General features: G+C 39.1%; 1 protein-coding gene across 2 annotated transcripts; it reads left to right on the top strand.

Annotated features, from left to right (window-relative positions):
• The first annotated feature begins 1,510 nt into the window (after nucleotides 1-1,510).
• ptpa (protein phosphatase 2 phosphatase activator) lies at nucleotides 1,511-26,284 on the top strand. 2 transcript variants are annotated; one of them, XM_078286919.1, is made up of 10 exons: nucleotides 1,511-1,564; nucleotides 3,790-3,899; nucleotides 8,943-9,029; nucleotides 10,956-11,081; nucleotides 11,323-11,440; nucleotides 14,190-14,289; nucleotides 15,131-15,255; nucleotides 15,960-16,060; nucleotides 22,285-22,392; nucleotides 25,645-26,284. In XM_078286919.1, the coding sequence occupies exons 1-10, from the start codon at nucleotides 1,540-1,542 to the stop codon at nucleotides 25,717-25,719; spliced, it is 975 nt and encodes a 324-aa protein (XP_078143045.1). In that variant the 5' UTR covers nucleotides 1,511-1,539; the 3' UTR covers nucleotides 25,720-26,284. The 2 variants fall into 2 exon arrangements, with proteins under 2 accessions (XP_078143045.1, XP_078143048.1); XM_078286922.1 differs by lacking the exon at nucleotides 22,285-22,392.
• The last annotated feature ends 72 nt before the right edge of the window (nucleotides 26,285-26,356 follow it).

The following is a 26,356-nucleotide window of genomic DNA, read 5'->3' as shown; positions in this document are numbered from 1 at the left end:
ATAAAGTGGGTGTGACTTGAATGACTAGGCTTTGTCGATGCAGCGTGTTTCCAATATAACGTTACATTGATATTGATGACAACGTTTTTGCCCTCATTTGTTTTTGGGCTCCACTACACTGCACTCTTCTGGAATTACTGTAAGACACATTACAGACAAGTAGACCTACTACAGGTCAAAATTTTACTGAAAACTTAAGGTCTTATGATTGTAAAGTCAAATGTCTCGAATTCATTTTTAATTGGAGATGTTAATTTTTAAATGTTATAGGGGCCTACCCAAATTCCTCCCTATTTAAATTGGGATTCACATCATTCCTGGACTCCTGGATTGATTGATTGATTGATTGATTGATTGGATGCTTGATTAGTTGATTGGTTGATTGATCTGTCTAAAATTATTATTTTTTCTTTTTTATTTGTTCTATTTTGTATTATTCTGATTAAGTATTTGAATATGTTTTGTACTTGAAGCTTTTAATAAAAAGTGTGCTAAACCATTGCCACTTGTTTTTTGAATGTCCAATTGTGATAAATTCTGGAAAGATTTTTTTCTCATACATAGCCTATATTCTACTTTCAATATAGAAGTACATAATAAGTAAATATTATGGTACTTTATCCTAATCTTTTGTAGAAATATAACTACATTCTAAATAACTGTATAAACGTATAAATAGATAAATAATAATTAAAAAAAACATTTGAAAAAATTAAATAAAAGCGCCCTGTAACTACCTTTCACCACTAGATGTCGGCCTCTTCTAACCACTCAAACCTTCACATACGGTCTGAATATGACATGATGAATAATGATAAAATAATAATAAAACAATAAAAGCAATATAATAGAATATAAACAATTGTTAAGCTATGCTGCTAACAGTGTCAAAACATTAAGTAGATTCTACGAGTGCGAAGTATGGGAAAGAATATGGATTACTAACATTTATGAATTTACCTATTGCCACTTTGTTACTAATAGTCTGGAGTGCTTATTTAAATATATGAAATATGTGTTGTGTATGTAAGTATATAAGTAAATATATAAGTAGCCTATGTATAAACCACATATGTGCTATATATAGGCCTATGCATAAATGGAAGTCAAACGTTAGACTACACTTAATCGTAGAAATCATAACGTTGAATACAATACAGCAAGCAGGGTGCAAGGTGGGTTCCTCTGGGTATATCAGAGAGTAATGAAGCAGCAAAAACAGCAATCTCCAATACGGAGGTAAAAGTGTGATAGTTGTGAGATTCTCTCTACCACTCACTCACAGAAACTAGTATTTATTTATTTATTTTTCCCAGTCAACCATCATCAGTGCAGAAGAGCAGAAGACGTTTTGGAGGAGATAGAAGAGACTTGGTCAATTCACTGAAAACCTCCTGTCATTGTAGGTGGAGGGCGGGCTGTCCTCGGTTGGGGGCTGAGCTGTCGAATATATTTCGAACTGTGGAGGGCAGCAGTATGCAGTCGCAGCTTTTAGTCTGCCGAAATGAAATAAGCAGAAGAGGAATATCCTGTGTCGCCATGGCGGAAACTGAAAATCAGTCAGGTAACTCACAGAGTCAGTTTAATGTTTCTTGTTAGCATTAACAAGTTCTATTTCGTGTTTGCTATCATGTTAAAAAAAAAAGCTAGTTACGTTAGCAGTTGCTACACTACACATGATAATTTAGCGAACTAGCTAATGTTTGCTACATTAGATGACATGTCACTGTGTGCTGTCCCCCCCCGGCAAAGCTATCCAAATAAATGTGTATACTGCTAGACTTGCAATCTAAGCACTTGTTGGTTACCGGTAGTTGTCAGTTAGCTAAATGAAGCATTCAACATCACGTAACGTTAACGTTACTGAAGTGTAAAAAAAACTCTGTGGCTAGTTTTGCTCCCGGGGTAGTGTTAGCATGAAGAGAAAATTAGCAAGAACAGTGTCGTTATGGCGACGTTCACATTTCTCGCCTCCGCTCCTCATGCTGCATTTTGTTAGAAGAAGACTGTGGAAATAGCAGACGAGTCAATAATAAAGGTTTAATTTTTACTGAAGTAAGTGCTGCCTAGTGTATTGGATGCATGCCGAATTGAAGAGTGGTTCCTAATCATTTGTAAAAGGTGTTAAGCGTTGTTTGCCCATAATGAAGGCAACATTAGATTGTCAGATTTTTGAATATGTTTGGCGGTGACGTTCTCTCCATATTAGAGTGAGTGGCATGTATAGGGGCTAGAGATGCACCCAATCAGAACAGTTGTTAACAAACCCTCAACTCACAGGTAGATGAATTACTCACAGGTAGATGAAGACACTCATGAATTTCCTTGTGATATATTGAAATGGCCTAGCCAGCTAGACCTCCCATCCATCTGTAGCTGGGGTCAAATATTCTGGTTAGGACCAGGCAAATATTGTCAAGGAAACAATACAAAATGCATGAATCGAGATTTATCAGTCATTCTCTCATGTAGAGATTAATTGCTTTCCTATAGATTCATCTTCACAAAAGCATGCCATTTATGGCAGGGATGTCAAGGGTTCATTAAATTCTAAGGTATGGCAACAAGTCCCCACATCTGTGATTAGCAATCAAAACCTCCAGATCAGCTTATATTGACTAGATTTCTTGGTACAAAGTGGTGCAGTAACTGAGAGGATATGATTATTTTCTCATTGTGATAAATTATTAGATGTAGGTCACTCAGGCAACACTTTTCTGCTCCGTTGCCGACAATGTAGCTTGGTACACCAGACCGTGTTGTAGCTTTTGAAGCCCATAATCTGAACGTGTTATAAAAGGGTCCTTTTGGATCTGTGAGGCACTCCAAGGTTCATGGAACCATCTCTGAAGAATTGTTGATCTACATTGTTGCGCTTGTCAGATCAGCAATCTAATGGCTTTGGCTAGGCAACTGCAATTAAGCTATGACTTCTTAGTATAGTATAGTAAAGTATTTGTTGAAAGTTTATTTTTTTTTGGGGGGGGGGGGTGAAAATTGCCTATGTAGGGCTGTGTAATATGGTCCCTAAGTAAAAATTTTAACTGAAGCTGTAAGACTCCATGAGTGAACCCGTTTAGTTCCCCTCTGGGCCAGGCCACTAGCCGGCCAACAAAATCACCCATTAGGGGCTTGAGCTCACTCGAGTCCCAGTCCAGTTAAAAACCAGTAAGTGCAGTACCCATGAGGCCTTTCTTGTGCTATACACTGAGGGCAACAGCCCTTTGTCTCTGGTGAGCTCCATGTAATGAGCTCAGCTAGCTCCATGTACAGTAGCTGGCCTCAGGTTGGAGCTACCTGTTTGTCTCCCACTCAGTGCTGTCTGGTGCCAATGAGTAGGAAGATAGCAGCTCGTCTCCACCGCAATGCCACATAGTCCACAAATTATGTAACACAAACATTTTAATATTAGGCTATAACCTATGCTGAAAGATAAGGATGGAATAAATGAGTTTTATGTATTTGTTTATGCACATGTTTATAAAAGCTGTTCACCTGTCTTTGATGTTTAAATGCTGTTGTTGTTTACTAGCTAGCCCAGTTATTGTGTATTTAGACTAGTGTTACCACAGCTATGTTACACCTAATTCTAAAAACACCAAATCAAATCAGGTTACAGCAAGCGATAACAATATTAAATACTTTGAATACGGCATCAATTTGTTTGGAAAGGTCAGCTATCACATAACTGAACAGTCACTTGAGTGCAATATCTGCTTGCATATCTGAGCTTTCTTTTTTTGTTTCTGTAATCAATTCATGAGAATTGTCTCCACTTTGGATTTTCAGGATCCTCTCCTGAGGATGATGCACCTCAACTCCCAGCCAATCCCACCTTCATGATACCCAAGAAAGAAATCAGTATGGTTCCTGACATGGGCAAGTGGAAACGATCTCAAGTAAGTTCCATCCTATGACCTAAAATCCTTCCTTTTGCCCCTCATGACTTAACATGATGTGTCCTAACAATACCGAAACCAGATTATGAGAAATCACCATATATGCAATGTGATGTCAGTTGTGACCAGTATGTCTCAAAATAGCCTTGAACATCCACCAGTTTTCAACAGATTTAAGTTAATTTAGCATCTCTCTTGACCTCCCTGAGGTAAAAAACAAAAAAGAAAAGCAGTAACTTCACCATTGAATGTCATAGTTATTCTCTGATTTGGATTTTTGATTTTTGATTTTTGGTTTTGATACTAACAGGATAACAAGACTAAATTGTAAACACATGAGCTAGCAAGTTTTCCCCTAACCTGTTATGTTTGATGGATAAAGAATTCATAGTGATTAATCCTGTATTTAAGTAGTTACTTTACTCTATGTATCCTAACTTTTATAGCCACCATTATGCTTAGGCTAAATCTTCCACTTGATGAAACACTTTCAAAGTTTCTATCAATCCACTCTACCATTAGGCTCCACATGGGACACATGCAACTCCAAATCAAACTAATTCTGCTCTGAGACTTCCAATGCACACACCTTTCACACTTTTTGTAAACCAGACCGGTGACCACCTTTAGCCCAGAGCACACACACATGCAATTCACCCAGAAATCTTCCAGAAATTTACTGTCGGGGTCAAGTGTGAATGGGAGCCGGCGTCCATATTCTGGACAATGTGATCTGGGAATTTACCTCTTCCAGACCTAGTGAAATTCCCAGTAATCTTCCTTTGCGACACTAGTGTGAACAAAACCCGTAAGATTCCCAAGTGAAGCACACAAAAGGTTACAACAATCTTACGTAATACGCTTTCACATAGAGCGAGCAAACCGATCACAAGAGACTCTCGGGTGGCATATTTCATTCTGCAGCTTGCTCATGGCAAGCATTTGTTTGGGCGGGAGACTTGAAAATCGGAGAAGTGAGCAAATCTTTTGGTTTTCAAATATGTCTAGATATTGGATGGAAGACAAAGACTCCAAGACAAGGGAGCTACTAGATGAGATTAATATGCACATTAATAATAGTAGGAGAAACTTGGTACCCAGCCACAGGACCTCCTTATCTATTGTGATGTCTACCTTAAACACAACATCCGGCCTTACCTCACCTACCTAGGACCGTCATGTCATATGTGAACGCATTCTACACAGAATTGTTTATGGATAGTAGCTAAAAGTGTGAACAGGGGAAACCACTTGCGCTGTTGGAAAAGTTAACACGGCAAACTTGCAGGCTCTATGTGTGAAAGGGTCTCACCACTCACTCACACCTGGGAGCTTGCCAGTACAACCACAGTTTTCTACTGTCAGCAATAAGGCGCTTCATTGGAGCAGTTGGACATAAATTTACAGTAGTTGTAGAGGGGTAGAGCGTTATTCATTTACCCTCCCAGCCAATATTTTCCCAGTGAGTCTGGGAATTCAAATTGTTGACAATCCAGTCACAAGCCAGCTTTTCTAGTCTTTTAGGCCTCTGTAGCCTCCAGGGGGTGGTTTGTAGCTAGTTCATTGATTTAATGTCACTTTAAGATTGGGATGTCTTTTGTATATCTTGTATATACACTTGGTCCAGGGTCTGCATTCTGGCCTAGACAACCTCTTGGATCTTCATCCAACTGGGTTCTTTGCATTTTGTGTTGGGACCCAAGGGATCTACCAAGACACTGCAGTACTGCAGGTCATGCTCACTTGCTGCGTCACTGTAGGTGTTGTTGAGATGATGGTTCATCTCGTCTTTGGATGGAGCATGATGATGACTGAGTATCTTCCCAACGGCTGTTTGGTGAACTCTAAGGGGTTTTAAATGAAAGCAGCCCACTTCCTTGCCCTATCTCTCATCCACCTCCTGCTGTACTCTGCCCTACTAAGGGTGATAAGCTTCCTCCTCAGGATGCCGTGGAGCTCTTCTCAAGCTCAGCAGGGCCACCAAAATTATAGGCTGGTGAATGCCATGCGCACTCCAACGGAGCTGAACGGAAGAGTGGTTGTGAGGGTCACTCTAGGCTAGGGTTCTAGGGTTTACCGATACAGTACAAGTACTGTGGTACCAAAATTTTAAAACGGTAATATACCAGCATTTTGCAAAATTCTACACTTCACTTGCACAAGGCTGTGTCTTTCAGGACTATTGGGAATGGTGATGTAGTGGGTGTGCCTAGTGGCCTGTGTCAGTGTGTGGAAGTGAGAGAGCTAGTTGCATAGCTCAGTATCCTCATGGAGAAAGGGGGAAAAGGTTTGAAATGGCAGCAGTTGATCGCACTACCTGTCCCCAACTTGTAGAGAAGCATGGCGCTCGAAGTGAAATATAGCAGTATTTTCCTACAAAGCCAATTATAAAGGCGAACCTGAAGATATTACTGTGCCTGTTTGCAAAAGTTTGTGTTGCCAAGGGAGGCAACACATCTAATTTAGCAAAGCATCTGTCTGACAACCATCCCGATCTCTACAAGGAATTCAAAGCCTGGCAGGTGTGATAATAACAGATGGATACATGACAAGAATAGATGAAGGAATTTTACACGCAAGTTAATTCAGACCCCTGTGACCCCCCAGTCCCTGACGAACACAAACTTGATACAAACAAACTTCATTCACACTGGTTCAAGCCTGATCCTCCTTGTGATTCTCTAAAATTCAATTCAAGCCAATGTCATTGCCAAAGGTCCCATGAGTCTTTGTCAAGGATCTCATATAATTTTGACCACAATCTGATGTAACTGAACTAGGACACACTGGCGCCTCAAAGACAGCCAGAGACCGAAATGTTTATTGGTGTTTTATGGTCTTTTGACAAGGAAAATCCTTCCACCGTCCTTCGGAATGCAAATGGAGTGGCCTAGCTCTCAGATTATCACACTTCTGGTTAAGGTCACACATCTCTCATTCACATCTGTACGCTATATGGCCTGACTACACTGGTGGTCCAGTCTTTAGGCCACATGAGGAGTTGTAGACTTTGCAGTTAGGGTTGAGTATTGAGAACAGGTGCCGGTTAGGTACTGCTTCCTGATTGGTTGGAACTGAAATAAGCTCCTTGTCTAATTCATTTGAATTGCTTCACACATAACTTCTCATGCATTTCCATTGTAGCCCAGTGTAATGACGCTTTCTTGCAGGAACGTAGGGATAGGGATGGGACAATAACCAGTATTACTATACAGTATCTCACGGTTAAAAACCATAACGGTTATGACACCGCCCCTAATTTTTATGACCGTGACCACCGTGAGACGCATTTGACTGTTTATTTTAGATGCTGTTATTTGGATTTTTAGTTGTGTTGTTTAAATATATCCTTACAGTTTCTATAAGCTAAACCAGCATTTTATAATATAGCTATATTATATAGCATTCAAATGTCTTGTGATTGGTATGATAAATTAGTTGCTAACACTTTATTTGAAGGGGGGTGACTAAGGCTGACATAACACTGTCATAAGTATGTCATGACAGCTGACATGAACATTAATTAAACTTTATGAATGTTTACGACTTGTCATTAAGTGTCATTCGGTTGATAATGACACTTTCAATGCAAAGTTGACACTGTGCTAGATGTCTCTGTCATGACAACTTGACATTAACCAAAGGGACATAACCTGTCATAAACATGTCATGACAGACTTCATTATCAAACACAAATAAACCCTTTGGTTGTATGTGTTAAGATTACATTAAACTGTCGTATTTGACAATGGCTGTCACGAGACCGTCGTAACTGTGTCATGAGTGTTTTCCCTGACCTCAAGTACAGTGGTAGACTTTCAACGTTTCATAAAGACATCATAAAGTGTTAATACACCCTAAAAACTGCAGGGTTGAAAACAACCCTGCATGTGAAAACAGCCTATGTTTGTGAAGTTAGCATAGTGTAACCAGTTAAAGGGACTTATTTGTTCGTAATTTGCCAACTTGGTCCAGCTGGCGTCTTTCTCTTTCGCTAGTTTATGCTGCTAGTTATGTGGAGAAATATTTTTAAAATGCCACTGTCCATGTGTGCATCAAAACTTTGATGTTCACTGACACACGATGATCCCTGCTCTTCAATATCAGCCATCCATTCAAGTAAAAACTGTGATGGCCTCATTCATTGCAGCATATACTCTCAGTGTCTGTAGGCATGGCTGTGCAGTATCATCAGATCTACCACCACTCACTGTTATCCCAAGCCTCTAGCATTTTGCTGGCCCCCCTTAACAAAATGCCTAACCCTAACCCTCCCTAACAGTTGTAGTTTTCAAAATCACCGCACTATGATTCGTGACCTGATCTTGACGTAGCAAATCCTGAAACCCACACTTTGGAAAACAAAAAGTATCCAAGCACCTTAAAATATCCCCTTGAAAACTCACCTATAACATTTTAAGAGCCTCAGGTGGTTGTAAATAGAAAATATTCTTGTCAAATTGATTTTGGATTTGTACATAGAATTGCTCATGGTGTTGTGCATAAATACGTAAGGGCATTTCAGGCTTCTGTACAGATTTTATTCCTGTCAGATTGTCAAACAGCTTGCCTCATATTCATAAAACAATCTCCAGGTTGGATGGTTCCAAGCTGATGCTTAAATAAGATAAAATTCTATTCATGTATTGCTGTATTTTTCATTTCATTCTGTCATTATGCCACATCCTTTCCTCAATGCTGGCTTGCACAACCACAATAGAAACAAGTCTTAGGGATTTATTCTCAATTCTAATGTGTTCTGTTTACAATTTTTGGTACCGTTTTGTCTATTTTAACAAAACTGCCCTTACTCTTAAGTATGAAATTGTCAACTACAATCACTCTGGAACTATATCTACCTATGCTGGTCTATGATCGAACCTTCACAGCTGTGTCTCCTCTGCTGTGTCCCTCTCTGCCTTCCTCTCAATATAGAAAAAAGTACCCAGGAAATACTAGACTAGAAGTACAACTAAATACATTTATTGTAGGTGTTTGCGTGACTACACACCAGTTTCCAACACTTCTTTCCCCTCTTTAAAGGCATATGCGGACTACATGGGCTTCGTTCTGACGCTGAATGAAGGTGTGAAGGGGAAGAAGCTCACGTGTGAATACCAAGTGTCTGAGGTATGTTGTCTATATGGCTTATAAAAGCATGTTTCTCATTATGTTTGGTTTCCACATGACTATCTACCAGAGAGTAGTTGGCACTTACTTGGTTGGAACCAAGCTATGGAACCAAAATAATTGATGTCATTGCAATTTTGGAAAGTGCTCAAAACCATATATTGTCAACAGTTAAAGTTAATCAGACGGAAAGTTCTTAGCATTCTATCATAAACAGAAGTCACTAAATTATAGCACCATGACTGAACTGACACCTACAGAAACTCAACAGAAAATTGAAGGAAAAAGACATCACAGTACTGGACACACTGTTTGATTGACAGGTGATCTCTGGGAAGAGTAGTGCAGAAACACCACAGCAATGAGCGCTGAGCACTTAAGATGGAGACAAAGTCAAAACAGGATCTCAGAGATTGTGACTTTACCTAGTATGTAATAGTAGCCATTGGCACTTTTACTAAACTTACTGGCTGGCCGACCTGCTGTACTTCAATGGTACTCGCACTTATTCAATATTTACATGCAGAGGAAAGAAACAGGTCATGAAATAAAAATTAAAACGAACAATATATTAGGAGGAACAGAAATGCAATTGGGAACTAAGTTGACTTTCATTCCATAACCACACGTTACTCTGATTGCAAAGAATTTGGTTTGGGAGTGTCTTTAAAATCCAGTGGGTGAGGAGTTTTTGTTCCAAAACAGAGTATGGGTCAGAAAGTGTGTTTAGAATGCCAGATGGACATCAGCAGCTGGACAAGTAATCATTGTTACTGGTATTGATCAGGAACCCTACCAACCCTCGCAGATATGTTTTATATTATGTATTGCAGTAAAAATCGTATTCCACCTTTTAATAATTCAAAAATAAGCAACATCCTATGTACAAATCAGCAGCATGTGGCTCATTCCACAGATGAGTTTTTACTCAAGTCACAAGAGATAATACACATAACTTTGGTATTTCTAGCTAATGAATGCAAATCAATATTTACTGTTGATCTTTTTTCATCGTAAACAGTTGGGAATATTACTATGTAGGTTAGAGTGTTTGAACCATAACAAAAACTTCTGGTCACAGGCAGAACAAAGCAGTATCTAATTATAATATGTGTACCTTATATATTATTTATACTACATAAGAACTATGCTATTGTAAGTGTGGGTAGCCAATGAGAGTCAAACCCCTCACCCTGGCATTGTTAGTACCAAGCTGTCAGAAGCTTGGGTATATTTTATCTGAATAAGTAAAAGGTTGATCATCATTGTTAAATTCTACCTATCTCCCATCATCTAAAACATACGCTAAATATTACAATCGATTCACAGATGGTTCAGTAATGATCAATTACCAATTTATGAATACTTGATAAGCTAGCCTAGTGATTGATCACAAATTCATCGTTTGCAAATGAGCAAGTGCCTAATCATTTACAAATTATGTGTATTGTGATTTGTATCAGAATAAAGTTGATATGAATCTGTTTGAAAACAGACTCCACTGTGAAATACAGTGGATATTTACAGTCTGCACACACTTTTCAAATGTCCAAGTTGTATTGCCTGAAATGAAAACCCACTAAATCTGACTTTTTTCAGTTTCATTTGGATACAGTAATGAAAACAAAATCAATCAAAGCAAAATCAATGTGAAAACAAAAAGCTATTAATTTCTAACAGTGTATTAAAAATTAAAAAGGATAGGATTGAGGTCCAGGCTCAGACTGGGGCCTTCAAACAACATACTGATCTTCTTTTTTTCTTTTTTTTTCCATTTCCATTTTTCCGTCTCCCTTAGTTCACTAGCAAAATGAACAGGGAGAAAAAGCTGCTAAAGTCTTTAGTGGCAGAATATTTGCAGATACAATATATGTCTATGTGAGTCTCCATTGTTCATACAGAGACTGTTTACTTGTTGCATGACAGACAGTGGAGAAGTTACTAGATCTGCTGGGGACGCTGGACCGCTGGATAAACGAAACCCCTCCTGTTGACCAGCCATCCCGCTTTGGGAATAAAGCCTACAGGACCTGGTACGCCAAGCTAGACCAGGTGGGTTCACACACACACACGCACACACACACACACACACAACCAACAGCCTAGTCACAGCAACATTTTGATTTTCCACTTTCAACAAGAAAAAATGGGTGTCTCAGTCCACTTGCAATGCCTCCAAATGTTTTCAATTTAGCACTCACACACACACTCATGCACACACAGCCACACGCTCTTCATCTAGATCCCCTTGCACCTGACAGCTGATGTTGACCACCAAGTGCTGTGTCTGTAGGAAGCAGAGGCCTTGGTGTCCGCAGTGCTTCCAGTGGAGCAGCAGGCAGCAGCTCCGGAGATAGCAGTGTATCTGAAAGAGGCTGTGGGTAACTCCACCAGGATAGACTACGGAACAGGTAATAGTGCAGTGTGTGTGTGTGTGTGTGTGTGTGTGTGTGTGTGTGTGTGCGTATAGATGTAGTGAGTGAATGAATCCTATTTTTACACTTAGTTGTTTCCCAGGTGTTGCTGAATGTGCGACCGAACACACTCGTAGTGTGGCTTCTGCCAAATGTAACCAAGGGAATTAGAGCTCAAATAATGTTCTCTATTTGAACAGCAGGAGGTGCAATGATGCACTCCACAACACTGTCACATATATTTATTTTTAATATACACTGCCCATGAAAAGCTTGGGGACATCACATTTTTCTTTTATTTTTACTATTTTCCACATTTTAGAATAATATTAAAGACATCAAAACTATGAAATAACACAAATGGAATTATGCGGTGAGCAAAAAAGTGTGAAACAAATCAAAACTATCTTATATTTTAGATTCTTTAAAGTAGCCGCCCTTTGCCTTGATGGAAAGGCAAAGGCTTTGGAAAGAAATTCATACATAGGATCAACTTCACTATTTATATTTATCTGAGAAACACATTTCAAGCATTTAAGCAGAAGCCTTTAGATCAAAATGGATTTAAGAGAATGAAAAACATAGAACATTCAATAAGTTGGGTCCAGACTTTTGACGGGCAGTGTATACTAATTTTAATAAGAACCACATTTGAATTATTATTTTGCTAATTGACTTGTGAAAATTATTAGTTATTACACTATTAAAATATTCAAATAATTCAATTCTAAATGTATAATGTAATATTGTTACCTGATATACAGTAATGTAAACTGATGTGAACAAGAAATGCTTATAAGAAAAAAAAACAATGCCAAACCTTTCTGAGTTATATCGTTTTCCAGTATTCATATAACAAAAATATAAACGCAACATGCAACAATTTTACTTTTGAAGACTTTAATTTGTTGCAGTTCATAGAAGAAAATCATTCTTGGCGAAGGAGAAATATTCACTAACAGGGATGTAAACAAGTTTGTGCACAAGATGGAGAAATAAGCTTTTTTGTGGAAAAAGCTCATGAAACATGGGACCAAAACGTTACATGTTGCATTTATATTTTTGCTCAGTACAGTTTATGTGAAGTTGTTTATGGAAACATCCATGCCAGGTTTTACTCCAAATGCTCGACTTACATTGAATTTGTTTACCTGGCAGAACACAGCAGATCTAGTGACAGTAGGGATGATGATGGTTTTGATGGTGATATACAGCCGTGTATTTTTGAACCAGAATATAAAAAGGAGGAGTTGGAGCAGATGGAGAGGATATTTATCATTGATGAAAATAATAACAGCGCAGGATCAGAGGTCATGCCGCCAGCTCACATAAACTATGAATACTGGAAAACAAAACAACTTGAGTTTATTGTTGTTTGTTGTGTGTTATGTTTATTGTTCACATAAAAGATTAATATGCAGTGATGACGCGGCCACCTGATGGACCCAAAAATGATTTACACCAATTTAATCATTTTAATAATTTTATGGATTATTTAGCAAGCGGGATCCTTTTGGCCTGCTAAATGATTTAGGCTACGCAGAATGAACGGGTGTTTTTTTATGCTGAGCTGGTACTTGCAGGAAATTTTTAATTCACAAGCTTTGACCAGTGTTGCCTTTTACAGCCTGATGAATATAGATAATATAATACATACATTTCCAAAACCTTCTGATGACTGAAAAAGTTACTCCTTGATTATATTTTCTGTTAATTATATAAGAACGTTTGAGCTGATTCTAGAGCAGATGATGTGATGATATTGGTCTACATCAAGGCACATTCATCCCTTTGTGCAGCCTTCCTCGCAGAAAGGCTTGACGATCAGGCGGATCTTTCAAGTGTAGCAATCAATCTCATTTAAATCCTTGAACTTGACGGTAAAAAAAGTTCTGAGCTGGGATGTGCAGGAGCAAGAAAGAGGAGCCTGTTATTGTGCATCGATGCAAGGCAACGATCAGAGATAACTTTATTGCAGTTAACAAAAGGAAAGAAATAGAAGTTGTTTGAACAGTGTAATATGTGGAATGAGCCTTTAAGCGTCCACTCTGCTGTATCCTCTGATCGTATTCCTCTGACACAGATCTGGAGGTTTGTATGAACCGTTCCCCTCTGGAGTTTTGTGTCCAACTAAGGGAGTAAACAGAGTGCGTACTTAACAGCTTTCAGCCCGTCATCATAGCCCGTAAAGCAGAGAACGCTTCTGATATGGAAACAAGCAGCTTCCCTTTGATGCAACTAATAATAAGAATAATTAGGCTATGACTTTTTCACACCTGTAATAATAGCTTCTACCTCTCACTTTCGCAACTTTTCAGCAATCTTTGGGTATGAATATCTCTCTGAAAACCAACCTGAATGTGACAACCTTATGATCAGTTTATTATATCTGATGCTTAGAGTGCTTAATGTCTTAACCATGGACTTTTCATACCGTTGTCCACAAATTGACAGATTAAAAGTGTCTGAAAATTTGATCTAAACATTTTTTATTTCATTTGAGGTTTAATATTTGTAATGACAACTTGTGTTTTTAACCATTGCTTTCCAATCCTAATGTGCTGACTAGTGTATTTGTTCATTTGAAAGAAAATTAGTTTAGTAATTTATATAAAATAAAAAAGATCTGCCTAATTAAAGCTGGAGTGATTCTAAAAGACAAGCTGGCTACTCACTCCTAATAACTCTGTGTGTGTGTGTGTGTGTGTGTGTGTGTGTGTGTGTGTGTGTGTGTGTGTGTTTTCAGGTCATGAAGCTGCTTTTGCCGCCTTCCTTTGCTGTCTGTGCAAGGTTGGAGCTCTCAGGGTTGATGATCAGCTGGCTATCATTTTTAAAGTTTTTAACAGGTGGGCTACTTTAGCTTGTGTTTGCTTTATGGTAAGCAATAATAAGGCATCAGTATGTTTCGTTTGTTTTTTCCAATTCACAGATGTAATCATACCTTATGCTAATACCTTATGTAGAAATGTTGCCTGGACATTAGAGGAAAAGGTGTGGGTGAATGTACTGTATATGATCCTCCTGAACCTAAACCTGTTTAATATAATACTCATCAGCCAGATGGGGGCGCTGTTATTTAAGGTAAAATATACAAAGTTTAAAGGGGTGTATCTCCCACACTGTTTGTCCAGGTTACACAAAACTTGGTACACATGTCCAGCTGTCTTTACCCTACAAATTTGCCTCAAGGACCCTCAAGGTCCGCCAGGAAAATCTGTGAGATATTTTGAATTTTTTGAAAAACACATTTTTAACATCTCCTCCTACACCGTTTGACTGATTACCACCAAAATCAGTCAGTAGCATCTATGGACCAAGCTCTTTAGAGCTTGTTCGCATATTTTTTTCATGATAGATTGTTCAAACATCATGAATCTTGGTGAACCTGTTCAAATATACTGTACTGTATATGAGTCTTATAAACCTAAACCCGTTTAGACTTGACACTTACCTGCTACCATACAGTGCTACACTGTTAAAACAGCGTGGGCTGACAAGGCATCTCCTCCAGGTAAAACCAAATTGTCTCTAACTGACCTTCCTCTGTTATGTGTATCTGATACACCATCGATGGCCACATCAGCCGAGGAACAGTTTTAATCTGTGTCTTTAACCAGATGTGTGTATTTGGCCAGATGCTTGATGCTCAGGTATCTCAATGTATCTAACTAAATGCTGGTCTTCCAGGTATCTTGCAGTCATGCGGAAGCTGCAGAAGACCTACAGAATGGAGCCAGCTGGAAGCCAGGGTGTCTGGGGACTGGACGACTTCCAGTTTCTCCCCTTCATATGGGGCAGCTCCCAGTTTGTAGGTAAGAGCCTTGCTTCCCCAGTTCAGTAAAAACTATGAGAAGCAAGCATGACAGATCTATATAGAGTAGAGTAGTGATTTTGGTGGTTGTATTGGCAGAATAGGAAAATTAATGTGTGTGTGTGTGTGTGTGTGGCCGTGTGCAATTAATCAACATAAAGAATTTCAAGAATTTCTGAATTTGTGATGTGCATGAAATCCATTTGGCTGAAGGATCTAGACCAGCACCCACAAGTATAAAACTTTGTAAATTGCCTAAAGTTCTCAAACTACGGAGAGCAAGCTGTACTTCAGTGTTTGTCCAACTGTGGGGTGAATAGAGAGATGGTTAGATAGATAAAAATAGAGAGAGAGAGCGAATCCCATAGCACATTTTGTTTCACTCCTTAAATATTAATTCTACAATAGCACGCTGCAAACCAAATGAAAAAGGAAATTCTAAGCTTGGGCTATGGGCGATATTACAACTGAATATTACATGACACTGTACAAACAGGTTGAATGAGCTAGTATGGAAGTAAAACGACACACATATAAATGCATCTCAGTTTATGCCCCGGAAAATGGCTCAGAGACCATTTGTTTCTCTCTGAGTGGCTTTATACAGACAGAGAAGGAGCTTCACTTGAAATCTTTCACATGGGAAAGTCAATGGTGACACCCAGTGGTGCACATTTGCAGTTACACCTGGACTTTTCCCCTCAGATCACCCAACAGTGGAGCCGAAGCATTTCATCGATGAGAAGGTGGTGAACGAGCATCACCCAGACTACATGTTTCTGGAGTGCATCAAGTTCATTAATGAGGTGAGGCAGGAGAGACACACACACACACACACACCGAGTACAATTCCAGGCATATAAACATATACCTATACATCTATGCACGTACATACTTATACATTTTGGAATATATTTGAGGTGTATACTTTTTACTTTCTCTACATATGTATGGTAAACCTGTGAATCTGAATACTGTATTTCTTAATGTATTCATTTTCCTAATTTTTCATATATTGCATATACATGGATTTTTCATCACTATGTGCTGCTGCAATGACCAAATTTACCCACTGGGATTAGTTACAAGTTATTAGTTACTTATTAGATATCATTACTTTAACTCAATCCTTCATAAAGTAATAATTAAAAACACATCAAGAGATGGCAAAGATAAGGGGATCTATGGTAGGTCACTGGGCGTTTGGCAGTTTTTTGCAGATGCAAAGTGACCGTGTTCATTGTCAAATCATTGCAGCTATACTAACGCACGCACATGATAATGTTTTCAGCCAATAGCCTGCCAGTGCCTCGTAGGTTCGCAGCAGGATCACATGGAGACATTCATCTCTTATTGGTTTCTGTGCTGTGCCAGTGGAGTGTACAGTATATAACCAGGATTCTGATGTGGACTGTAAAACTAATCCGGTCCAGATAGGGCTTAACACTAAAATGTTCATCGGAGTAATCGTACTTGTAGCTTATCAAACACACATCCACATGCAGCTGTGCTATAGTGTGCATGGCTCTAAGTTGTAACTACCTGACGCTCAATGATGACACACACCCCAACCCCCCTCTATGGCAAATAAACTGTGCGATATGATCATTGCATTATGGACAATATGTTACTGATCTGTTATCTGACTGTTTACATGATACTGACTTGAAAAATGTCAATTTTTTTTTTTTACTACTTAAGTTTTTACCTAACTGCTCTTAGGTTTTAAACAAACCACTCTTAGGTTTTTAATTTAACTACTCTTAAGTTACGCACTAAAGTTATACACTTTATACACTGTGTTTTTGCACTCAGTTATTTAATTTTATTTACTTGTTTATTGTTTAGTTTGTTATGCATCAAACTCAGGGAGCTGCGAATGCAATTTCGTTGTATTTGTACAATGACAATAAAAGGAAATCTTGAATCTTGAATCTTGATTGCCATGGCCGCAAAATACAAAAGTACGGATACAAATTTTCTAATGTTTGTTAAGAGCAAATGTTATTCAGAAGGCATCCTAATTATTTTATTATATATTTTTAACAGAAACATCAGCCTCACCCCTCCCATTCTGTTCCTAAAAAAATATCTCTCATTACATCAATAAGCCCAGGAAAAGGCAAAGGGATCCATGTGGTAGACTGCCAGAGCAGGAACTTTTTTTTTTTTTTTTTTTTTTTTGAGGAAAAGGAGGGAACGGAAGGTGGGTGTAGGTTGTGCAGCTACATCCTGTTCCTCCCTCCCAGCCAGACTTACCTCCTCCTCCTCCTCTTCCTCCTCCTCATAGCCGGCTGGGTTATGAAAGGATGCTGCTGCTGTGTCAAGAAAGGCCTTCTCTTCTTCTATCACTCTGTCTTTCCATTCTGCCTCCTTTCTCTCTCTTTTTTTGCCTTGTTCTTTATCGGCCTCACTGACTTTTTCTTCTGCAACTTCTGTGACTTTTTCTCGATTCTGTGTTTCTGTTTTCTATCGTTCTCTCTACTCGCAGTTCTCTGTTGCTCTGTTTCCCCCCTCTATTACTGCTTTTGGTCTTTGTTTTCTGTCGGTCTCCCTCTTGTTGTGATACAGTTTTCTCAAACTGGAAGGAAAAAGAGGTGAGGCAGAGGAAAATGAGGGGAACTACAGAGATGGAGTAGGGGAAGGCTGTGACTGATGTTGAAGAATTTCCTCCCTGGCCTTTTCCCTCTTTCTCCTGGTCTAAGCAAAAGATAGGGTGTTGCTTTTCTCTCTCTCTCTCTCTCTCTCTCTCTCTCTCTCTCTCTCTCTCTCTCTCTCTCTGTGTATGTGTGTGTTTTCTGATATTTCTATACTTATGAATACCAAATGTCCTTACAAGGACAGAAAGATGAGGAAGAATATCCTTCAAAGTGAGGACATTTTGCTGCTGCTCACTTCTTTAAGGAACTAGTTTAGGGTTATGGTTTAGGTTAGAGTATGAGTTAAGATTAGTTTAGGTTAGGTTAATGGTTAAGATTAGTTTAGGTTTAGGTTAGGGTACGAGTTAAGATTAGTTTAGGGGAGGTTGGGTATGGGTTAAAATTAGTTTAAGGTAAGAGTTAAGATTAGTTTAGGTTTAGTTTAGGGTAAGAGTTAAGATTAGGGGAGGTTAGGGTACGAGTTAAGATTAGTTTAGGGGAGGTTAGGGTAAGGTCTTTAAAATTAGTTTAGGTAAGGGTTAAAATTAGTTTAGGTAAGGGTTAAGATTAGGATTAGGGTTTAGGTTTGTGTAAGATTTAAGGGTTAGGCATATAGCGGATAGAGTTAAGGTTAGGGAATGAATGAAGTTAATGAAGGTCCTCACAAGCATAATACAAATATGATAATACAATTTGTGTGTTTCTTTGCAGTTATCTCCTTATTGGCAGATTCACATTAAATTCTTTCCCTTTTTTTCTATCAGTGGCCTTGCTTAGTCTTCACTATGTTTTTCCTTTTTTGTTTACTATTTCTCAGACGAGGCCTGTAAGCATGCAACGCCCCATGTATAGACCCGAGTATTTTGCTCTCACTCACGCATATGTGGATACTTAGAACTCACGCTCTTTGTAATTCACACACAAGGATCTCTCACACCACACTCCTCTCTCTCTGATAGTGTGTGTGTGTGTGTGTGTGTGTGTGTGTGAGCGCGAGTCCTAAGCTCACATGAGTCACTTCCTTCCCCACATGCTGCTGTGAATCACTCCTTCCTCAAGGGACTCTGGGGTTGACCCCACCCCCATTCCTCCCTGCCTCCCTCCTCCGTTCCCCTCCCCCCGTCTCTTCTCATGCAAGGCTCTGGAAAGTCTAGTGGAGTGTGTGTGTGTGTGTGTGTGTGTGTGTGTGTGTGTGTGGGTGGGGGTGGGGTGGGGGAGGGGAGTGTGTGTGGGGGTGTGGGGGTTAAAATGGAATGCCCCCGGGGGAAGCCAGAGCCTGGGTCTGGGTTCCTGCCCTGGTCAGACAGGCTCTCTTGGGAGAAGGTGGTGGGAAAACTGTCCATAGCGCACACTGCATGCATTCATTCATTCATTCATTTAGTTAGACTGTTTTATGTATACTGCCCGTCAAAAGTTAGGGGACACCACATTTTTCTTTATTTTTACAATTTTCCACATTTTAGAATAATAGTAAAGACATCAAAACTATGAAATGACACAAATGGAATTATGCAGTGACCAAAAAGGTGTTAAACAAATCCAAAGTATCTTATATTTTAGATTCTTTAAAGTAGCCGCCCTTTGCCTTGATGGAAAGGCAAAGGCTTTGGAAAGAAATTCATACATAGGATCAACTTCACTCTTTATATTTGTCTGAGAAACACATTTCAAGCATTTAAGCATAAGCCTTTAGATCAAAATGGCTTTAAGAGAATGAAAAACATAGAACCTTCAATGAGATGTCCCCAAACCTTTGACAGGCAGCGTATGTTTTCTTTTTTTCAAGAAAACCTTGTTTGTTTAAGACTTGAATTAGAAGACACTTTACTACAAGTGTCCTAGTCATCTAAGATAGGATCAGATCCCCCTGAGTCATTGCAGCAGCAAAATAGTCAGATGCAGCAAAGAAGAAATACAGTATAATTAAGAATAGAGCAAATGGAACTTTTAAAAAAAAATCATAACACAGTTTACAATTACAGCACTACAATGTATTAAGTAGAAATATATCAATGAAAAGTATGAAAAAACATGAATTACAGCATGTATGCAGGGTGTGCAAAATATCAGTAGAATACACCGGAAACAAGAAAAGTAAGTATAAATAATATTGTTTAATATAATAATAATAATAGCGTTATTACCATTTTATAGGCATCTTAAATATGCCACCCATTTTACATTATTTTACAATGGTAGTAACAAAATTAATCTATAGCCCAAAACAAAAAAGCCCAGATTTATTCTCTCTGGTGAATGGACAAGTCATATCATATCATTACTACAGAGTATGAAAAAACTTTCAACTTCCAATACTCTAATTCTCATGGGAATAAATATATCTGGAATAAATATTACTGCCACTCTTCTCAAAGCCAAACACTATCAGTGTTGTTTCAGCTCTACATGTGATGGTCAGAGCAACAATGTGAGGTATAGCCTATATTTTACAGGAAAGGCTAATAGCTATGTTCCATACACAACCCAACTTAACAAAACACTGCCTCCTTTTCTGATGTGGAATTACTTTTTTGCCGCATAAAGAGAAAGGTCCAGCAGGTGGTGGCCAACGTAAGTGCAACCAGTGCACTACATTAAAAGAGTCCCACTTTCAGGGAAAATCCACCCTTGGATACTGGTACACTGTTATACATCATCAGTCTGTGATACTCAATGCATTCCAGGAGTTAGTTTGTGATAAATTGTTGTAATTTACCTTTTTTGCTGTAGCCACTTTCACTCAACCTGCCTTCAAAAGTTTTTCCTTTGGAGAAAGAGTCACTCCTCTTACTCAAAATGCATCAAGTCTTGTAGCTGCATTGCATTATGGTCTATTGAGGCTACTATTGGTGGGGAAATTGGTGTCTTTTCCTCTTGTGTGATGGATTTCTCCCTGTATGATTGTTGAACATCCATGCAAAATGCTGAGTCTAGATAGAAGTCCTTTCTTTTTCATTCTGAGGGACTGACACCAAAACCTGATGTTTACCGCTGATGTTTTAGATCACTGAAAATGTTTCTGCTTAAACTCCATTGTATCTCAATGTGATGTCACATTATCTGTGTTTTGCCAGTTATCTACGGGAATAAGAAAAATACACCATTCCTTAAGTTAACAATGTTTCTCTTATCAAACAGAAATTATGTTATTATTGGTAACATATGCTTAATAATTTGACAGTCTATCATTAAGTCAAGACAACTGAGACCAGAATCGATGTCTATTAACAGCCGATATAAACGGTGTGGAAACAATAGGCCCGCCAGCCATCCAGCCGCTATTAATCAATCTGCGCATCACTAATGCGTAGCGCTTCTTTTTTCACTTGCTCTCAACAGCCACTTTCACACATGCAGCCTGTTCCGGAAATTTAACAGAATGGGCTACATGTGTGAAAAGGAGCCGGTGTCGAAATGCTGGTAAATCAGTCCTGCCAATTTGACTGCTCAAGACGTTGTAACATGACTTCTATATCTTCTAGTTCTATATCTGCCGCATGTGTGAACGATGCTGTAACATTAACGGCACAAGCTGCACAACGTTTGGACGCTCTGCTGTGGAACTGTAGGAGGGAAATACAAACAACTATACAACGGGCTGTAGCTTTGCTTTTTTGACGAAAATGTTGAATTGGACAGACGTGGAAATAAGATTTAATTTAATTTCATCTGCAAACTACAATATAATCAAGCTGACGTCAAATCCAACATGCTGCACTATCATAAACAAGCGCCTAGATAGGACCCTGCTTGTTGATCTGTAGGCTAAATTTTTTTTTAGCTATACGTTGATTACAGTGAAGGGAAGATTATACTTCTGCGTCGAACTGCCGCCGTAGAGTTTATGGTTCTGCGTCGGTGACTGTGCAAGTACACCACCGAAACACTAGACGACAGTGGCGTGCTTTGTTAACACGGATGTAATAACAGAAGAAGTAGTAGAGATTACATTCTCTGAAGCTCATGTTCTGGAATATTCTCACCATGAATTCAGTGACATCTGGTAGTCTTTATAATTTGGGGATGAAGTGTCCTTCAAAGCAATATATTTGCAGCCCTCCACAGCTCGTCTCTCTTCCATCTGCTCTATTGTCTTCGCTATCGGCGGACAGCAACCGGTAGGAGGAAATACGAAGCGGGCCAATCAGAGTTCTTGCGGTTGTGCGTCGCCCTACGCGTAGTTACATTTATGGACGTAAGTTGCAGCGGCAGCCTCTGCGGGCGACGCCGTACCGACAGCGTAGCTACGGTGTAGGACTGACGCAGAAGTATAATTTGCCCTTGGATGAATTACATGATTTACATTTACATTACATGATTACATGGTGATTTCTCACTCTCCCCCTACTCTTCCACCTCCTCTTTGTCACTCTTTCTCTCCTGCTCTGTAGATGAAGACGGGTCCATTTGCTGAGCACTCCAACCAGCTGTGGAACATCAGTGCCGTTGGTACCTGGGCCAAAGTCAACCAGGGCCTGATAAGAATGTACAAGGCCGAGGTACATCGGCTTCGTTCACTCTCATTCTCGTTGTTTTGCCTCATCAACTCCCCTACACAACTTTGGGAGGATAAAATTGATGGACCCACTTGATCCCAAATCAGTCCCATGCTTTAGAATGGGTGTACAATCTAGTGACAGAGAACCAAAACAGTCTTATTCTTATTTACAAAAATGGTCCTAAGGTGATGGCAATGGAAGGGTTGACTCTGTTTACTCCAAAAAGTTAAATGATTAAACTTTGATCCTTGATTGATTAATTATATCTGAACAAAACAAAAACAGATTTATTATTTATAATTACAGGTATTATTCTTTATCAGAGGTGTGACCAAGTCAACTTTGCTCGAGTCCCAAGTCAGTCTCAAGTCTTAAGGCACAAGTCTCAAGTCAAGTCTCAAGTCTAAATGTAGAACAGCAAGTCAAGTCAGAACAAATCAAGAGTCCAGTATCAATATAATATCTTAAAGAAAACTAAATATCTAGGACTTTTCAATGCAATATGGTTTTAATAGGATAAAAATTTGGTAAGAGCATCATGAGTTTGATTTCTAGAATCAGTTTCAACTTCAATAAATTCAGTCATTCCATACAAATTCAGAGAACAGAATTTAAATTCAGTCGTCTGGTGGAACAAATCTCATCACTTTCAATCTAAGTCATTTACACAAACACAAGATCTCAAGTCAAGACTTTAGAAAACTTTTCAAGTCATCAAAGTACAAGTCAAAGTCAAGTCCCAAGTCACCAGAACCCAAGTCAAGTCAAGTCTCAAGCAATTAATATTGTGACTTGTGAATTGAGTCCCCACCTCTGTTATTTATTATTCATTCATAGATTTGGGGTATTTTGGTAGATCAGTCGATTAATGCGCATATCGTATACTACGAATCGAATGCAAGGGCTCAAATGCACATTTCATTGTGTTGGAATGCAATGGAGATTTACGGTATGACCTGTTGAGGTCTGATGTAATGGCAATTTAAAATTGCTCTCACATGTTTGCAAAGTACAGTTAAAGCTGTTGTATAGTACAAATGTACAAATGAAATGTTGCTTAAGCACATTTCTTTGGTGATGGTATTGCATAGCAAAAGCCTAAATTTGATATTGGAGTAGTGTATTTTGTTGCGCTTTTGCAAAGAGAGATTAGCCTGAAACCTAGCTCAGACTACAAGACTGTTCAAAATAAGTTCTAGAGAAGTTCAGACTTAACGACTGGTCTGTTTGCGGTTCTTTTTCTTCCCCCTGTATCTGAACTCCCATTGGTTGTTGCCAGTGTCACTCTCAGATTTCAGTCTTGATGAGTCTTGTACCGCTTCACGCTAGACGAGTCCGACAAGACTTGGCCAATAAAATCAAACATGTTTGAAAAAATTGCATTGGGAGTCCTTATGCAGGTTCTAGGGACTCTGCGCCGCCTAAAGAGCACATACCATAATTCCCCCAAGCACTGCGAATGGCAAAAAGTGTAACACACGAACAAACCAACCAACCAACTACACACAACTCCTATTGAGGTGTTCCCAAGCACCTAATAAGGCTTGAAGCACGCCTACAGTGAGCGCAGTACACTGCAGTTCATTAGTAAAAGTCTTTATCAATGAGGACAAAGTTAGAATTTCTATTAGGTAGCGAACTGAAACTTGCTCATGCGCGTTCAAATATAAGTTTGCATCAAGCTACTGTAACTTCAGTGTAGCAAGTTTTTCTAACATTTTATAAACATTATTGAAAGTTGTACATTTTAACCTGATTTATTTATTCCAAAACAACAATTTCTTCAGACTTATAAAAGAACAGATCAAATCGACAGCAAAAGCAATGGAAGCAAGGCAAGAAAAAATAAATTAAACCATAAATGCGAGGTCAGAAACAATTAATAAGATAATTACTTAAAAGCACGTCTGTAAAAATGTATTTTAAGAAGTCATTCGAAAGACCTTGGTGTTTGATTTTGACTTGAAAAACGGAGTTAATGATTCCTGGGGAGGGTGGCAGGCAAGGGTTAAGAGAGGAATGGAGGGAGTGGAATTGTGTGTGTGTGTGCGTGTGTGTGTGTGTGTGTGTGTGTGTGTGTGAGACACGCCCCACCCCCTTCTCCCCGCCTGCATGCCCACATCCTGTGTTTTCCAGAGCCGGCCTGTGAGTCTTCCCAGAGAGCTGAGGGGCCAAGCTGTCTGCCTTTACCTCCCCCGCCTCTTCCTCCTCCTCCCCCTCCTCCTCCTCCTCCTCTGCCTTTCCCTTCATTCCCTCCCTCCCTCCCTCTGTCCCGACCTTCCTCCAAGCCTGGAGCAACCATCAGCAGACTTGCATTCCTCTCTCCCTCTCCTGGCCCCACACAGGGTTTGGGCTCCACTTCTTTTTCAGACGTTTTTCTTGTCTGTTGTTCACTCTCGCTGCTCTACTTTAGCTCCGGTTCTTTCCCACTGCAAATTTCAAAGTTTCTCTGACCCAAGTCGATTCACTAAAACCAATAGCTATGGCTAAAGTCCCCGCTTCTAATATCAAATGTGTACAAAAACCTCCAAACCTGCTTATATCTACTAATTTTTGGGGACTTCATGGAGCGATGACTGACAAGATATTATTTGGTATTATGTGAAAAATGATTAGATGTACTGTAGGTCACAAAACGAAATGCTTAAAGGGAACATTGGTCCGGAATGCTTCTCTGATGATATTTTCTTTCTATTTTAAATATAGCTTCCAATTAGATTTCTAGTGCTTTTTGCTAGTGCTTTGCTCTCCATTATGATGATTTATGAATTCTCTGTCCCTCCCCTCCTACCATCACCAGTTTGCCATCACCAGTTTGCCATCAGATTTACACAAAATATTTATTCATGTACAGTTACATCACCTTTAGGTACATTTGAAGATGCAATGGAAGCATATGGCAGTGATGAATCTGTTCAAAATGGCTACTAAATATTCAAATAATGGAAAAAATACAGTACAGTGATATGATATCAAGTTAAGGACAGAGAACCCATCTGCCTAAAAATGGTAGGAATTTCCTTCAGGTCCTCGAACTCACCACACTTTGAAGTACCTCAAAGAAAGTATGCATTCTATTTCCAAAGATAACCTGTTAAAACGCTTTTATTGTGTTGTCTGACACTTTTCTTCTTGTCTTCTCTCTTTCTCCCTCCACTCTTCCCTTAATTTATCCCTCATCTCCAATCTCTCAACCGTCCCTTCCTGTTCCCCTCTTTTCTTCTACCTATCTCCATCCAATTCTGATTCCAGTGTCTGGAAAAGTTCCCTGTTATCCAACACTTCAAATTTGGTAGCCTCCTGTCCATCCAACCAGTGAAGCCTTGACAGTCATGGAGGAATGCCACGCACATGACGGAAAGACCAAAATCCCAACAGTTCAAGTGGACAGTTTCCCTTCCTCATGCAGCCCCACTTTCAAATACAACAGTAGCACAAATCAACCGCATATAGTTTTTTTGCGCACACGCAAACGCACCCCCACATGTGCAAAGCATGCATGTGGGCTTGAAAGCTGTAGGTCATCCACAATGCAATGCTGAGAATGCATGTTTATACTTATGTGTCATTTTATTTATTTGCCGGATAGAGTGCTGATCAGACTCCTTTCTGAGGGATTGGGAAGCTTTTTTTTAGATGCGAGCTCAATGAAGAATACTGCTTGTGTTTACTGAAACTGGATGGATTTTTAAATGGTTTGAGTTATTCAAAAATGTCTTTCTCATATTTTCTTCTCCAATTTTAAACCTGATTTTCTTTGTTTTATTTTTAAGGCCAGCTGTTTTTAATTCTGTTGCAAATGTGTCAATGTTTTGCCTGCTATTTCCCAAAATGCAAGTCACATTAATAATTTGCTCAGACATGACTGTTGAGTGTTGTTTCATATAAATGAATGTCTTGATATTCCTTTGTCTTGTTCAAACGGTAGGAGAGGATTGATTTTTTTTATAACAGTCCATGCAAA

Source organism: Centroberyx gerrardi, chromosome 2 (assembly GCF_048128805.1).
Source record: "Centroberyx gerrardi isolate f3 chromosome 2, fCenGer3.hap1.cur.20231027, whole genome shotgun sequence".
NCBI lineage: Eukaryota > Metazoa > Chordata > Actinopteri > Beryciformes > Berycidae > Centroberyx > Centroberyx gerrardi.
Note: the sequence above shows the minus strand (reverse complement) of the source record. Positions and strands in the feature narration are given on the sequence as shown.

What these genes read in the sequence shown, in the direction of transcription:
- ptpa (XM_078286919.1), top strand. Translation starts at nt 1,540, where the DNA reads ATGGCGGAAACTGAAAATCAGTCAG. An exon ending in GGTACGCCAAGCTAGACCAG is followed by an intron (nt 11,082 to 11,322) that starts GTGGGTTCACAC and finishes CTGTGTCTGTAG; the next exon opens with GAAGCAGAGGCCTTGGTGTC. An exon ending in ATTTTTAAAGTTTTTAACAG is followed by an intron (nt 14,290 to 15,130) that starts GTGGGCTACTTT and finishes CTGGTCTTCCAG; the next exon opens with GTATCTTGCAGTCATGCGGA.